Source organism: Blennius ocellaris, assembly GCF_963422515.1.
Source record: "Blennius ocellaris genome assembly, chromosome: 13".
NCBI classification, from domain to species: Eukaryota; Metazoa; Chordata; class Actinopteri; order Blenniiformes; family Blenniidae; genus Blennius; species Blennius ocellaris.
The window spans coordinates 22900663-22916920 of NC_137662.1; the positions used below are offsets into that span (position 1 = coordinate 22900663).

The window sequence follows — 16258 nt, forward strand, 5'->3', positions numbered from 1 at the left end:
GAGATGGCGTTTCGAGTGGAAAGGGGTTTGGAGATGGAGCCCGAGCATTTTCAAAAAGTCCCACCTTGGGAGCTGTTTTCAAAAAGTTGCATTTTCAGTGGCTTTTGTCGTGTTGTCGGACTCCCGAAGCACAAGTTTTCAGTTTTCACTTGAGAACGTCATGTAAACAGCGGCGGTCCCCGCTGATCCTGGACAGAAAGACTCGGGAACAATTTATTAAAAAATAAAATTACATTTTTTTCAACTCTGGACAAAAGCCAGAGAAGCCTTTGAACCTGGAATCAAGCTGGGCTATGAGGTGAGAACGCCAAGAACGCTGGGAATGAAGGATTTCTGGTCAAACGTTCCTTTTGTGGCCGTGGATTTTGTTGCGATTCATCTGATGGCAGAAAGTGGAAGAAGCGCTGAGCGGGACCGTCACTCGTCATTTTCATCGTTGACTCGCAGAACGTCATTACGTTCTCCAGAGCCTTTCCGTTGTTTTGGCCCGACCTCCTCTCTAACACGGCGCTGGATTCCAAACAAAAGTCCCACAATGACTTCCAGATCCATCTTCCGGGTTACATTTAATTAAAACAAGACTCTTTTGCACGTTTTCAAATGTGCTTGTGAGAATTTCTACAGTATTTCTCCTCTGAACCAGGTTGCAGTTTGATTGATGTTTGAAGGAAAAAACTGTCTTACCACGTGAATTGCATTGCATTTAGCTTAGCTCATAGCATTGTTGGGAAAGTCCTGGAACTCTGACTGCGACCTGTGATCGCCGCCTGTACTTGTGTGGAACTATGGAAGTAAAACTGTGCCATCAGATTCTGAATTCGAATTTCTAACTCTGAATTTGTTTACCATCGAAATCAGACTTTGAATTTTAAAAGCTGTGGAATTTCAAGTACGTATCTTTTTTTGCTTCTGATTTTTTTTCAACGTCTACAAATATTCAGTGTGCAGAAATTCAATGTGTCTAAAAATTCAGCTGTAAAAAAATTCAACCGCAAAAATAATTCCGCCGCAAAAACAAATTCAGCTGCGAAAAATTCAGCTGCAAAATGCAAAAAGGCATCGTCCTGATGACACAGATATTCTGGCTGTTTTGCAGCTGAATTTTTTTTGCAGCTGAATTTTTCTGCAGCTGAATTTTTAGACACATTGAATTTTTACACACTGAATATTTTTAGATGTTGAAAAAAAAAAATCTGAAACAAAAATAGATACGTACTTGAAATTCGACAGCTTTTAAAATTCAAAGTCTGATTTCGATGGAAAAAAACAATTCAGTTACAAATTCGAATTCAGAATCTGACTGCACAGTTTTACTTCCATGTGGAACTGTCATTGTTTTATTTTCCCTAACTTTGGTGTTAGGATGTACCCGGGTTTTGTCCCCGGAGGGGCAGTTACAGTATCGCCACTCCCCCAATCGCCCCCGCGCCATTGTGAATATGCACTCAAACAAACCTGTAACAGTCTGCACATTTAAAAAGCAGATCCGATGCTCACCAAGAGACGTGTATAATGGTGGCCAAGTCGTCTGCCTTGATAGTTGTTATTTTTAGCTTCAAGTTCAGCTGCCATATCTTTGTCCTTGGTGAGTTTCCTGGATGTGACGCCTACTGTGACAAACCGCATTCCTTTCCGCTCCAACTTCACCGTCTGTAAATGAGGGCTGGTTTTTTTTTTTTTTTTTTACCAACCGTGCAGGGTCCCAGGGTTGTGGGTTACTCCTGTCTGTGGGTTTGACCGACCTTGTGGGGACCAGTGTGCTGGACCCCACAGTCTGAGTTTGACCATTATTCGGCAATTCTCTCCATGTGGGTGTCCGAATGTAAATCCTGAGAGGCTGTGACCGATCCACCATATCCCGTGGCTGACTACTGCAGCGTTTTACATGTGTGTGTGTCTGTGGGTGTGTGTGTTTGTTTGTGTGTCAGCTTGTTCTCCTATACTGGTGGGGACCATAATCTGCCAGCATGCTAACCCGTGGAGACCAAACGTCCAAATCCCAAACTGGACAAGCTGAAGGAGAAGGATCCATCCTTTTGTTCAGAATATTCAATTTTGAAGGTTTCCCCCCCCCCCTTCATCAACCCATCATTTATCTTAAACACTTTGACCCCACCTCTCATGGAAATTCCAACCTTCTCTGCACTAACGGTGGACAGTATGTAAAGTGGGCTTTCGGGGAAAAACTGATCCGCCTGTACAGCAACTGAAAAACTCAAAATGTTCATTCTTCCAATCACTTGATTCCTGCAATTAGAGCTTAGACACATAAACCCTAAATAATTTTTTTTTTTAAAAAGCCCCAATTCTTCTCTCCTCCAGTGGGAATCTATATAATTCCCTATTTGCATATTGTTGACTGGAGTTTGACCCACATCGTCGTGACTTCAGTCGTCTTCACGTCAGTTTGCCGTTGGATAGAAGTTCTGTAACCGGAGAAGCAAACCCCTCATTTTGGAAAACCTTCTCTCGGGAGTGGATGAGCTTTAAAACGCTCGCTCAGCGTCTCCGTCTCCACCACAAAAATGCTGACGTCATCACCGCCGCCGCGCCCCTCCCGTCACCTGCAGCGGCTCCAGGAGCTCCTCTGAGCTTCTTGTGAGTTTTACAACAAAGTTTTTACTGCTGTCATTTGTTTGGCTTTCTGATCCGGTCTGACCTGAAGCAGAAGTTGAACTTGGTCAACTGCCTTGTTTTTTTTTTGTTTATGTTTTCATGTCACTGAGAGTTTGTGTGTCTCCCCGTCTGCGGTGTATAAACAGTTGTTTTCACGTGTGCAGGAAACTTTCTGGAGGCCGACTGCAGGTGTGTGTCACGGACAAATGAAAACTTTTTTAGCCTGAAGTAGAGATGCAGAAGACCAATGAAGCAATCCTTCACAAACACAATCCACCACAGATATGAGCAGAGCAGGGTGGAGGTGGAGGAGGTGGGGGTGGAGGGGGGGGTGACAGGAGAAAGCTTTTCTGTGTCACAGATGGCCTCTGGTCCGGGCCCGAGAGGGCGGAGTGAGTCCTCGGCAGTGTGCTAACAGCCCGCCCACACACACACATTACAGCGGCTGAGTCATAACACGCTGCGAGCGCGAGCCAGCCGCAGAAACCAGTCCGGCTTCAGCCCCGCCGAGACTCACAGCAGCTCTGCAGCTCACGGGAACCCGAGAAATCCCAACGGCGCTCGAGAGTTTGCTTCGGCTCCACGATCACAGTGAGTACTGTTGCTCTGTTCTGGGCTGTGGCTGTTGGACGGTCCCGCTACTGTCTCGTGTCCCCCGAGATGTTGCCTGGCTGGCTTTACCCAGGCTGGTACGACGTGGACGGCGAAAGCGCTTGTGGAAAAGCTTTGCAGGTTTCTTGTTTCCAGAATGAAGGGAAAACTTAGTGCAGTTCAGGTTTCTGTTCCGTCCTTTGCTGCTGCCGGCCGGAGTGTTGGCTTGACGTTGGGCTGTAGAAGTATCGGCTCTTGTTGTTGTTTTGAGTTTGTGCGTTCGTTCTGTTGTTGCTTAGCGTGAAAGACGAGCGATGTTGATCCGCGGAGTCTGTGGGCCTCATGGGCGTCAATATCCAGGTCCCAAACGACTTTTTCGTCGCTTCGGCTCACCACAAAGTGTTCCAAAAAACGACAAGACTTCCTCAGCAGCACATCTTCTCATCGCGCTCGGGTCAAATTTGATTAGAAGTAAAGCAGACGGGCGGTGGAATCAAGTCAGCGAATGTCTGCAGTAGGATGTCGTCACAACAACAACAACCACGCAAACGTCGGCAAAGACGCTGAAAATGTTCCTCTTTCCCGACTTTATCAGGCCCGTTTCCGCCTGGCAACACTTCCTCTGGGATTAGGTTTGTGTTTTTCCAAGACGTTGGATGCCAAAACCAAACGGAACGGAAAAATGCTGAACCAGTTTCTACCTGCAGCCGAAGCATCAGAGACGTCGTGCAAAGTCTTGTTCTTCGGCGAGTGTGTAGAAACTGTCAGTCACTGCTTAATGTACATGAATTGGGGGGAAAAATTCCAAATTTATATGACTTGAGGTCATTGTTGATCAGAGAATTGTGCATTTAACACTTAAAAAAAAAAAGACAAAGAAAGTAATCAGTGTAAAAAAAATAAAAGGGCACAATTTCCCTGATTAAGAGAAAACACATGTGTTCACATTTAATCTGAAACAGACCCACTTTGTCGATGACATCACACATGAGTTGGCCCGTGTGCTAATTCTTCGGGATTTACTCTGGGCATTTGTGAATGTTTGGATTGTTTCCTTCTTTTGAATGATTTTTTTTTTTTTTTTTTATTCTTCTGTGGAATCAGCCTGTGCTTGAGTTCAACATGCACATGTGCAACACTTATAGACTTTGTACCTGACTGACGCGATGGTAATAAATTCAGTTTTCATGCACCGTCCATTCATACTCTGCAAAGTCACAATGGATGGCGGAATCCTGCAATTAATCATGTGACTTAGTCCCAATAATCTGAGCTGAGAGGAGCAGCGCTGTTATTGGGACGATCAAGTGTCGCGGCAAAATGGGATTAACTTCATCGGCTTATCGTCACAAATCAAATCCCAATACTCTGCATATTTTTCTTGTGATAACATGCAGCTCTTATCTACAAGCTTGGATTTGTCATCGTGTAGTTTATTAATCCTTTAATCAATTGACCCGTTAGAGTTGATGCTGTCACACAAAGTCTTTTAGGAGTTATTTCCTGCGGCCTATATTTATATGATCATCATCATGAATTCCTTTTTGATCCTCGGGAATTCTTGCCAGTGGTCCACCTTAACGACTGCGCTTGTGTCTTCCTCAGGGTTTTGGGACGATCAGTGCGGTCGCCGGAGGAAGAGCTCGGCCACGTTGACGGGAACCGCCGCCGCCGCCGCCGCCGCCCCGGACAGACCGCCTCCGCCCACCCAGAGATCAGCCGCCCCCCCCGGGCGCTCGCCGCTTCACACTCGCACGCCGTCCGAGCTCAACTGTCGCCAGTCCAATGGAGCGCTCTGCTTCATAAACCCTCTGTTCATCAAGGTTCATCACCCCGAGGGTGGGAACCTGAGTGCCGCTCCCAACGGTTCGCATCCGGCGGAGCGGGGAGCCCCGACTGGAGAACCCGACGGCGGAGAACCCGACGGCGGAGAACCCGCGGACCCGGGAGGTCAGCAGCCTCGTCAGGACGGTCCTCTGGCGGCCGGCGCAGACCGGAACAACTTGCAGAGCCTTGACAAAACTACGGCGCTGCGTGACGGCAAAAGTCCACCCGGCCAGAAGCTAAGCGGCGCGGAAGGCGCGCCTCGGTCCCCGCCGCCTCGCCCGCCCCCACCTCAAGCACCGCCGCACCGCTCAGCCCCCGCCGTCAGACAGAGAAGCATGCCGGAGAAGATCCCCTGGATCGGCGGCCCCAAGGAGAAGGTGGAGGAGAAGGACAGGGAGCGGGGCGGCAGCCTCCTCTCCCGCCTGGGCTCCTCGCTGACCATCAGCCCCTCGTCCTCGCCCCCCAAGAGACTCAGCATCAGCTCCCCCATATCCATTCCCCGGCCGTCCCTGCCGCTCTCCCTGTCCTCCCTGTCCTCCCTGTCCTCCCTGTCCTCCTCGCCCCGTCGAGCCAAGGCCTCGCCGTCGTCCAGCCAGGAGGACGCCCAGTGCCACTTGGCCTTGGAGGAGCAGACCATCGAAAAGGCCCTGGTTAGGGCCCGACTGTCCAGGCAAAATGCGACCAGGTCCTCCCTCCAGGACTCCTGCAGCCCCCCGGAATCTCGCCTGGCCACTGCGAGCAAGCGCGCCGAGGTGGCGGGTGGCGAGGAGGAGGAGGAGGAGGAGCCGGCGGAGGAATGCAGCGACGGAGGCCAACGGCTGAGCGACATGAGCCTGTCCACGGATTCCTCGGACTCGCTGGACTTCTCCCAGTCCTCCGTCTTCTTCATCCCCCCCATTCACGACCCAAGCCCCCCCACCGAGGCCGACTTCAACGCCCATCTGCCCCTCTCCCTCCCGCCGCCCCACCTGCCGTACTGCAGCATGGAGGAAGACGAGGACGAGGACGAGGAGGACGAAGAGGAGCCCGACTACGGCGTGAGCCTGGAGAGCGACCAGGACCAGGACCAGGACCAGGACCAGGACCTGACCATGGTGCCCCCGGGGCACCGGACCAGGCGCCGCCCGAGCGCCAGCGCCCTGGTTCTCCAGAGAGCTCTGAGAGGGCACCTGAGGAAGATGAGCGGCGTCTTCAACTCGCTGCTGACCCCGGAGAAGAGGGCGGTGCGCCGGGTGCTGGAGCTGTCCAGGGACAAGGGCTCCTACTTCGGCTCCCTGGTGCAGGACTACATCAGCTACATGAGCGAGGGCGCCGGCACCCAGGCCTGGCAGGGCTACGCCTCCGGCCTGGAGCTGCTGCAGACCCTGCGTCAGTTCATCACGCAGATGAAGAGCTACCTGCGACAGAGCTCCGAGATGGAGCTGCCGATCGAGAGCCTCATCCCCGAAGACCAGATCGGTAAGTTTCGCCCCCCCCCCCGCGTCTTCCTCATTTCACTGGATTCACCAGTTTCCTTGTTGGAAACGGCAGCAGCTGCAGTTTTTTAATTGCAGGACTTGACGTGACGAGTTCGTATAGCCCTTGTTCGGTTACTGCTGACTCGCCAGGATTTCCCGCTGCGTTTCTACCTATAAAGCGCCGCTAGGTAGGAACCGTGGCTGCAGGCATTTCTCGTCCGTGTCTGCATACGATGGTGTGACTATTTATGGGAAGTGTGAATGAGCGGCGTATTTATGGAGAAGTCGCGATTGTTGTGGAAACACTATGTCACCGTGTTTACTGCCGACACAGCGGTTTCACTTCAGCATTGCCACGGCAAGGGATGTTGGAAAACTCGAGCTCACGTGTTCGCACGCTGGAAGCGTGTGCACATGTATGTGTACAGTCCCGCTGAAGTACCGTGACCCGGAGGCTCCGTGCATTGCAGGATTCGAATGACAAGAGAGAGGCGAGTCAAAGCAGCCGAAGCCGTTGGAAAGTCCGATCACGATGTTTGCCGCCTCTTCTGGTGCTTTTCCACGAGGACCTACCTGTTGTTCTCGCCTCGCCTCTATAGCGGAGTCGTCGGAGTCTTTCGCCGTCGTGCACAAGTCATCACCGCCCATATGATGCAGAGTGAACATACATTTGATAGCAGCTCAAATAATAGAGTAAATAGTATACATATATTTTTATATGTTTAGTGATAATATCACAAAATGTGGATTGTTACGATGGAGCTTCACTGGCCGGTGTTTCGGATTCACTGGTGTCCCTGTTAACTGGTGACTTCTGCCCCCAGCCGTTAGCAGCAGCTGATGTCAAGTTAAGACAAAGAAACGCTACGATACTTTAGGCTTTAATGGAAATGCGGTTTCACGGCGCTCACCGGGACGGCCAAGGGTTTCGGTCAGGTTTTGAACATCTGCTATGAAAAGGCGACACCCGAGGAAGCCGCTCACCAGTTAACAGGGGAATCGAGTTAATCCGGAACACCGGCGGAATCCGGCGTCTCGGAGACCTCCAGATACACACTTCCACCTGCCGGAAGAGCGGACGAGAGTCAGTCCAGCCAAGATTCGGCGGCGGCGGCGGTCGTTGGCCTGAGGAACGTGAAAACAAGAGGGCACAAAGAGCGGTTTCATTCCAGGAGGAAGAGGTTCTGCCCAGAAAACCTGTTTCTGACGCCCCCGTCGCTGCGATAGGTCATCTGAAGTTTGTGATCCTCAAGTCGTGAAGAGAGTAAAAATAGTTTTATTTGAACCAGGTTAAGCAGATTTCGCCAGAGATATATTTATATTTGTTTACGACAAGTCAGCTTCCTTAAAACAGCTGAATTGTCTGTTCTGAGGATGATGTCATTGTGATTTCATTGAGCAATTGTTAAAAAAAAAAGAAGAAAAATTTGCACGACATTGATGACTGAAGCATTTTAGTCCATTTGTGTTTTTCACCCTTCTTCTGAACATAAATCTGGATTGTTTACAATCCTTTGCTTTTCCACAACTATCGATGAATTCAAACCGGTCGGTGTTTTGTGGGGCTGCAGTGTAAAACCTCTGCTAATGTCGAGAGTTATGATTGGAGGCAGCATCACTGAGAGTTTAGTGGGGTAACATCACGTCCCGAACAACCTGGATTTGATATCGTCTGGGTTGTTGAAAAATGAACTTGTTGTTTCTCATGAATGGATGAAGAGTCGTAACGATTCACTTCACGGCAGAGTTGCGCAACATTTTGTTGTGGCAGCTTCAGCGAGCGTTTTTGTTTTTTTCTTCTTCTTCTTCCTCCTCCTCCTCCTCGGCCGTTCCAGATGCATCTGCGTGGAAACCTGCCAACGTGGTCGACCTCTGGGCGTACCCCGGCTCTTTTTTACCCTCCAATCAGAGCGAGAAACTCCGGGGGGCCGGACCCCCCCCAACCCCCCCCCCGTCACAGTGTGTGGCGCTCACACAGGAAGACGTGTTTGTTGTGGTCCTTCACTCAGCAGCCCGGTCACGTGGGCGAGGTCGGGCGAGGAGAGCGGCGAGGGCAGAATAGTTTGTTGTGTCGTCCGGCTCGCCCCCCCCACCCACCCCCCCACCCCCCGAGCCAGCTCCACGTCGTGAAGAAGTCTTTGTGGGGGGTCTCACACGGCGCCTTGTGTTGAAACAACTGGACTCTTTCAATGATTGTTTTCTGGCGTGTGAAATATTACAGTGGCTCCAGCGTGAAGGCGACTTCAGCCGCCAGCGTCCAAATAGCAACGGGTGTTTTGTTTGTGTTTACCACTCAATTCTGAACCATTTTACTTTTGTTTTTAAGGTTTCATTGTCATTAAATGTGGATACTGTCTGGCATATTTCAGATATAGATTTATTATGTTGATACAACTATGTCTGAGTGTCGCTGGTTTTATTTGGTGTAATATTGATGTTAATATGATGATTTTGGTCCCAATAGGCATTATATGATATATTATGAGCTGTTGCTTGTCCATAATAAATAGAATAGAATAGAATAGAATAGCTAATGTATCACGTAGTCGGTCGTACGATTTCCCCCGATTCTGTTTAAACCCATTGGCCTCGTCATAGTAGCTGATTGAAGCCCAGCACACACAACGTGTCAAGTGAAAACGCGAAAGCGTTTGCGTTTTTCGTTTCAGAGGTTGTGTGTTTACGCGGCAAACGTTTGGAACTGACGTCCGTTTGCAGGGGGGAAAAAAACGACGGAGTTGTCTTGCCGGGCCACGAGGTGGCGCTGTTTGAGAAGGATATGCTTGTGAACATTAACAATGGCGGCACGCGGACAGACGGTGACTGTCAAAATAAAACTACCAAGTCCCAGGAGAATATGGACTGGGAGTCGTGACTCTCTGGAGGAAAGTTTTGTTTGTTTTTTTTTTCATCCAACTTCAAATTTTCCCGTGAAAACGTGTCTCTGACTGTACGAGCGTTAAGAAAGGTCGAGCCACAAAAAAGTGTTTGCTTAGTTTTGTCTACATCTCTGAAAAGCTGCGACGAGACGCTCGTGGAATCTGTGTGTGTGCAAAGGTGAGAAGATAACTGTTTTTTTTTTTTGTTTTTTTTTGCCCATAGCAAACGTCCCAGGGACACGTGGAGTTCATATGAACCCTGCGACTCAGAACAATAGCCGGTCGTTGCTCGTAGTTCAATAGAAGAAAAAAAAACTGCGGGACAAAGAATGAGGAAGCATTTTGATTTAAAAAAAAAAAAAAAAAACTTTTATCAAGCGAGAAGTCGTCAGACTGTCGGTGCTCGGACGGATATTTCTACGTCAAGGACACACAGTCGCATTATCTCAGTGTCTCTGTCCTTGTTTGTCTTTTTGGTTTTCGCCTTCGTTCCTGTTTTCAGTTGCTGGACCGATGTTCATGCTGGACGCTGATGATGGCTGGGAAGCTTGAAGTGGGCGGGGAGGATGTTTATGTCGGGATGAAAGAGGCCTCTGTGTGTGTGTGTGTGTGTGTGTGCTACACACACACACACACACTTCCTCCTGGCTCTTCCTTTAAAGTGTGCAGGGCGTTTGGCTGAGGGGGCGATCCAGTTTGAAAAGCTTTACTTAAGAGAATCTAATTTGAGTGTAAATCTGGACACTCCCCTGTTTTGGAGTGACTTGAACACGGCTATTAGCTGCACACACACACACACACACACACACTCTGGAATGCCGTGTCCCCTGTTTGTAATTCAGTGGGGGGCTTCGGGGGCCCGGCTCCTATTTTCTTTTTGGGCAAAGCAAACGAAGTGAAGGCGATGCAGAGAATTCACTCGTTCTGGTTGGTCTCTGCCACGTCTGAGGGATTTCTGTCAGATAGAGTTGCTCGCCGTGACTTCCGGCGTCGATTGAATAAAGATGGCCACACAAACACAGCCAGTCTTCACTTCACGTTCACAAAAACACACGACCGTCTGAGCTGTTTACAGGCGATCGCCAGTCTGCGGGGTGGCGGAATGAGGAAGTGAGTATGTGCTGGTGACAAGAGGCTGGCGTGTCGCCTCGCTCTTCATCTGAGGCGTCTGCGGGAGTGGAAGTCGCCGAGGTGGAGAGGTTCACCCTCCATGGTGATGATACAGACTGATTTATGGGCTTGGATGCCATCCAGCTGTGGCGGGAAGTAAAGAAAAAATCCAGGTCTGCAGATGTGCGCGGCTGTAAAAAATAAATAAAAAAAACCTGCTGACTTCACCGTATCCCGGTGACGAGTCAGCAGCACACTCACACGTGTTCCTCGTTCAGCGCCGCTGAGGTTTGGCCTCCGTCGCGGGGGAGGGTCAGGCGCCGGTGTCGATGATGACCTCGCTCCGCGCTGCAGCCACAACAGCAGTCTGGCCTCGCTGTCGTTCTACAATATGTGCAGATGAACCGCGGAGGTCCGGGTGGCGGCGAGGTAGCTGGCGAAGGTGAAGCCCTTTCTTACACAGAGGCACCTAGAAGCAGTAATCCACGCTTTTATTACATCTCGGCTGGATTACTACAAATCACTTTATTCTGGAGTCAGCCAGTCTTCCCTCACCGCCTCCAGTTGGTGCAGAACGCTGCTGCGAGCACGTCACCCCCATTCTGGCGTCCCTCCACTGGATGCCTGTGCTTTTTAGAGTCCGTTTTAAGATTCTTTTATTTGTTTTTAAATCTTTAAATGGTCTGTCCATTTTTAAAACTCGTCTTAAAACCCATTTTTATGCTTTGGCTTTTACCTCAGCGTGAGACTCTGCTCTGGTTTTAGTGCCTTCGTTTTGTTTATTGTTTTACCATCTGATTTTTTTTTATTGCTTTAACTTTTTTATTGTTTTAATGTTTTTCTGTTGCCTCTTGTATTTTTATTTCAATGTACGGCACTTTGTCTCAGCTACGGCTGCTTAAAGCGCTTTATAAATAAAGTTGAGTTGAGTTGAGTTTGTGACGCTGGGCGTTTCCTCCTCCCCGCAGACCGAGTCCTGGAGAAGGCCATGCACAAGTGTGTCCTGAAGCCCCTCAAGCCGGTGGTGAGCGCCGCCCTGCAGGAGTTCCAGGTGCGCGGCGGGGCGTGGCGGGAGCTGCAGGAGAACCTGTCGCTGGCCAAGGCCCGGCAGCCGCGGGAGATGGGCGTGGCCGACACGCTGCCCCCGGACCCCGTGGCCATAGAGAAGATCAAGCACAAGTTCCACACCATGTGCAAACTGTACTCCCCGGAGAAGAAGGTCACCATGCTGCTGAGGGTCTGCAAACTCATCTACACCATCATGGAGGACAACTCAGGTCTGCAAGCCGACCCTCCCCCGCGTCGACGGAGACGGATACCGATGGTGCTCACCGCCCCCCCCCCCCCCCCCGTGTCTCTGTTTCAGGTCGTCTGTACGGCGCCGACGACTTCCTGCCCATGCTCACCTACGTCCTGGCCCAGTGCGACATGCCCCAGCTGGACAACGAGATCCTTTACATGATGGAGCTGCTGGACCCGTCGCTGCTCCACGGAGAAGGTTCGGTCCAGTTCTTTTCTTTTTTTTTCCCATTCGTATGGCGGCGACGGCCACGCGCTCGTCTCGAGGCACTTTTTGCAGAGAAGTTAGCGAGTTGGCAGAACCGGACGTTCCGCCGTTCTGGTCGGAGGTTAAAGGACCAAAAGAAAGAAAAATAAACGATCTTAACAGGGCAATGAACCGACAGATTGTTTGTTAGAAGGCAGCAGATTCCCTCGGTGGCGACTTGAGGCTCAGATCAAGAGCCTCTAGTTGGACCGTTAAGAGAAACTGCAGGAAGGTAGAGAGACACCAGCTACCACAGGAGAGAGAGAGAGAGAGAGCGTTAACGACATGTAGTGAGAAAGAAAAGAAGTCGGCAGTCTAAACCCGGAGCAGCTTGACTAGAGAATGGCCTGAACCAGCCTTAACTGTAGGAGGAGGAGGAGCTGCTGGGTCAAAGGTCAAGCTGTGGGATTCCGACTTGTTGAACCTCCAATTTCGAAGTTAAAAAAAAAAAAAACATTTCTGTCATATTCAAGATTTCGCAGTTGGGAGGAGAAGCTAATGTTGGCGTGACGCGGTCTGTTCCACGAGTTCTACGTTCTAACGGCCCTGTGTTCCCGTTCCAGGGGGCTACTACCTGACCAGCGCCTACGGAGCCATGTCCCTGATCCGGAACTTCCAGGAGGAGCAGGCCGCCCGGGTGCTGAGCTCCGAAACCCGGGACACGCTGCACCAGTGGCACCGCCGACGCACCACCCAGCGCTCGGCGCCCTCCATCGACGACTTCCAGGTGAGGCGGTAGTCAAAACTTGACGCGTGGCGAGGTCCCGCCTCCTGAGCTCTTCTGAAACCGCGATCGAAGCTACGAAGGAAAGCGTCGGTTGACGACGTCGGAGCAAAAAGAGACACTGAACGACGTTTTCATCAACAAACTAAGCGTGTATCTACCGCTTATAATTCCTTCCTTGTTGGTTTGCTGTTTGAATTTTCTCGTTTTTTTCACGAAACTAAAAGAAACAAATAGAGAAGTGAGGTTGCTCTGCCTGTCCCTTCCCCGTGGAGGTTCGAAAGAAACTAATTCAGATCGTATTTGGCAGGAATAAAGCCCCGACACAAGCTGAAACTATATATTTTCTTATTTTGTCCATGTTCTCAGAACTACCTGCGGGTGGCGCTGCAGGAGCTGGACAGCGGCTGCACGGCCAAGACCCTGCAGGTGCGGCCCTACGCCACGGTGGAGGAGGTGTGCCAGCTGTGCGCCCAGAAGTTCAAGGTGTCGGCGCCCGAGCGCTACGGCCTGTTCCTGCTGATGGAGGGCAGCAGCCAGCAGCTGGCCCCCGACACCCACCCCCAGAAGATCAAGGCCGAGCTGCACAGCCGCCAGCAGGCCGCGCCGTTCTACTTCGTCTTCCGCCGAGCGGACGGCGGCGGCGGCGGCGACGGAGGCCACCCGCCTTCGGATCGCCGCCCCGCCGCACCCAACCTCAACGACCTCGCCGTGACCTCCCCCGACCGCCCGGCCAACCTGAACGAGCTGGACGTCTCGCCGTCGTCCTCGCGGCCCGACGCGGCGCCGGGCCTCAGCCCGACTCTGAGCCTCAGTCTGCTGCCGCCGCACCTCCACGGCGACTCCATCGCCATCTGAGCCCCCCACCCCCCCCTCCCCCAACCCCGTCTTCTGAGCGGAGCGGTCTCCACGAAGCCGGACTTCTTCTATTTTTTTTTAAAAAGACTCACCCGCCTCCCGTCGTCGACGGAAACGAGGGCGGCGGTTTTACTGCCGGCGAATCACTTCAAATATGCAGGTTCTTCGCGTTGCCGTCGGCGATAAGTGAGATTTACTCGTCACAGTTGCTGGCAAACTGTGTTTTAAAGACGTTTCAAGCGTTCAAACTTTCTATTTCAGTGGCGACTTTTGATGTTTTTACAGGAAATCGATTTAAATCGGAGTATTTGTGGCTCCAAGAAATGACTAATTCCCAGGATTATGAGCCCGTTAGATTCCTTTGATTGAAGTTTAAACATCATTTTTGGGGGGTTTTTTTTGTGACGCTTCAGTTTTCTGTCGCAAAAGTCTGAAAAGAAATCTTCTCCTGGCCGAACCTCCAAAGTGCTGCTTTACTATTTTGGCCTCGGAGCCAAATCCATGACAAATATTGAGTAATCGCCGTCGTACTTCCTCTGTTTTCTCCTCAGTCCAGATCGCTTCTATCCAGAAGACTGGTTTATTTATAGCACTGGTTCAAACTACATCCGACCCCTCCCCCCCTCTCACTAAGATTAATAGACCGTAAAAGACAATGAGCTGCAGGTTGATAACCGTTCTCGTGACGTCTCAACCAGTCGTCCTGGACGTGGTGAAGCTCTGACCAGCAGCTCGGTTCGGGTCCGTTGCCGGGGATTAAATCACTTCCTGTTCCAGCAGCACATGCAGGATTCCTCCACATTTGGCCTGCCGATTACAAATTAATCCCTCTTCCTCCACGATCTGCTCTTCGACCGATCTCATACCTTTGAGGTGACGCGGAAACTGTTGTTTTGTCTCTTTCGACCAGTTATTTCACGACGGTGTCACATAGTTTACTTTAAGCGTTTCTGAAGCGGCATTGAGAAGTTTAAAACACAAAAAAACACACAAAAAAAATCAGTTGAACTGCATTAGATTTGTGGCGTTTTGTTTTTTTCCGCTCGTGCCACCGTGTCTGCAGCTTTATTATCTGATCTCAACATGAATTAAACGTTAATCGAACTGTGCCTTCATCGTGAGAAAGCTTTTGCTTTTAGACCAGAATCAAATGTCTTGACATGATAATCCTTAGACGTTAGAAAAACAAAAAACAAAAACGCACGTCTGCCGGTGTCGATGTCTTTTTCTGGACTCTCCAGGTAATGTGGAAAGAAGCTGGATCGACCACATGGATGGAGTTTAGTGGAGCTCGCTCTCGATCGGGTTTCTGTACTACTGACAGATTTGTTCTTCAATAAAAGAGATGGTGGTCAGTAATAGAGAATTTTAAAGAAAATACATTTTTAAAAAAAGGCTGCGTGGACTTGTTAGCTGGTCTGAAGTCCTGCAGCGTCGCTCCCCTCCTCCACGGATCTGAAGTGGAAAAGGTTTTCGAGGGAACGGTTCTGGAACCCAGACGTCCGTTCGGCTTCGGTCGTCGGAAAGTCGCGTTCCAGCCGCCGCTTCCCGACGCCGGCGCGTGCAGAGGAAAGTGTTGTGGGGGAACTGAGGCGGGAGGCGACGGAAGGGAAAAAGTGTGCCGACTGGCACTCGTGTCTGAACGTAGACTGTGCAGGCCTCCGGAGGAGGAGGAGCGTTGTAATTCTTCCCTGTTGATATTAATCACTCTTTCTTCGCTCTTTTCAAGTGAATATTTATACGTCTCTGTGCGGGGAGTTTCACAGACGACCTTTCCTTGTCTACAATACACTTAACGGTGACGTTTGCGTCTGTCAGTATCGGTGAACCATATCGGAACAATAATAAATGTCGGAAAGAAAATCAAAGGTTTGCTTGGTCCTTTCATGTTGTTGTTGTTGTTGTTGCGGTTGTTGGCCACCAGGTGGAGCCAAACATCTTCACATCACCACGTTTAGCAGGCTGGCTGTTGGAGGACGACTCGATTATTAAACCACATATTTACAGTGAATAATGACATCAATTCCCCCCTGAGAAATTAAAGTAAAGAAAGAAAAAAATATTTTTCTCTGCGCTGGGAAATGTGAGCTCTGGTAGAAGCTCAGTCAAGTTGACAAAATAGCACCTGATTAACGGCAAAAGAGATGAAGAAGTCACAGGAACAGGTCTGAAAACACAAAACACTGAACCAGCAAGGAGTTATTCGTACAACCACAGTAGTAGAACCCAACACACATGAAAAAATTACTTTACAGCAAAAAAATGCACCCAAAACAACTTCCATCTTTGTTTTTAAAGTGTTTCATGAAACTTCTTGAAAAAAATATTGGGAGGGGGGAAAAGAGCTTTTCCTCAGCTTTAAAATGAGGTATTACTTGTGTTGCTATGGGGACAAACAAGCATGCTACGAATGTTTTTATGGATTTTCTAGCCTGGGCTCGAGCGGGAGACCTCTCCAAGATGGCGGCGCTGGAGGCACGTCGCGTCATCAGGCGCTGATGTGAGTTTCAAAATAAAACAGGAAGTGCTCATATTTGTTGTGATTAATTTCTTTTATTGTATGTTTGATCAATTTCCCGTATCTTATACAGTCTCTCCCCTGCAGTGTGTGAACCAGAGCATGAATAAAAAACATATTTTGTTATCAAGC

General features: G+C 50.0%; 1 protein-coding gene across 2 annotated transcripts in view; it reads left to right on the forward strand.

The window, feature by feature from the left end:
- Positions 1-13704, forward strand: part of LOC308138399 (ras and Rab interactor 2-like) — a 30523-nt gene extending 16819 nt beyond the window's left edge. For both annotated transcript variants that reach the window (XM_080507487.1, XM_080507488.1), the window contains 5 exons: positions 4813-6492; positions 11449-11757; positions 11847-11978; positions 12590-12753; positions 13120-13704. In XM_080507487.1, coding sequence (XP_080363613.1) covers positions 4813-6492; positions 11449-11757; positions 11847-11978; positions 12590-12753; positions 13120-13608 — 2774 coding nt within the window. In that variant the 3' untranslated portion in view covers positions 13609-13704. The remainder of the gene's footprint in view (positions 1-4812; positions 6493-11448; positions 11758-11846; positions 11979-12589; positions 12754-13119) is intronic.
- The last annotated feature ends 2554 nt before the right edge of the window (positions 13705-16258 follow it).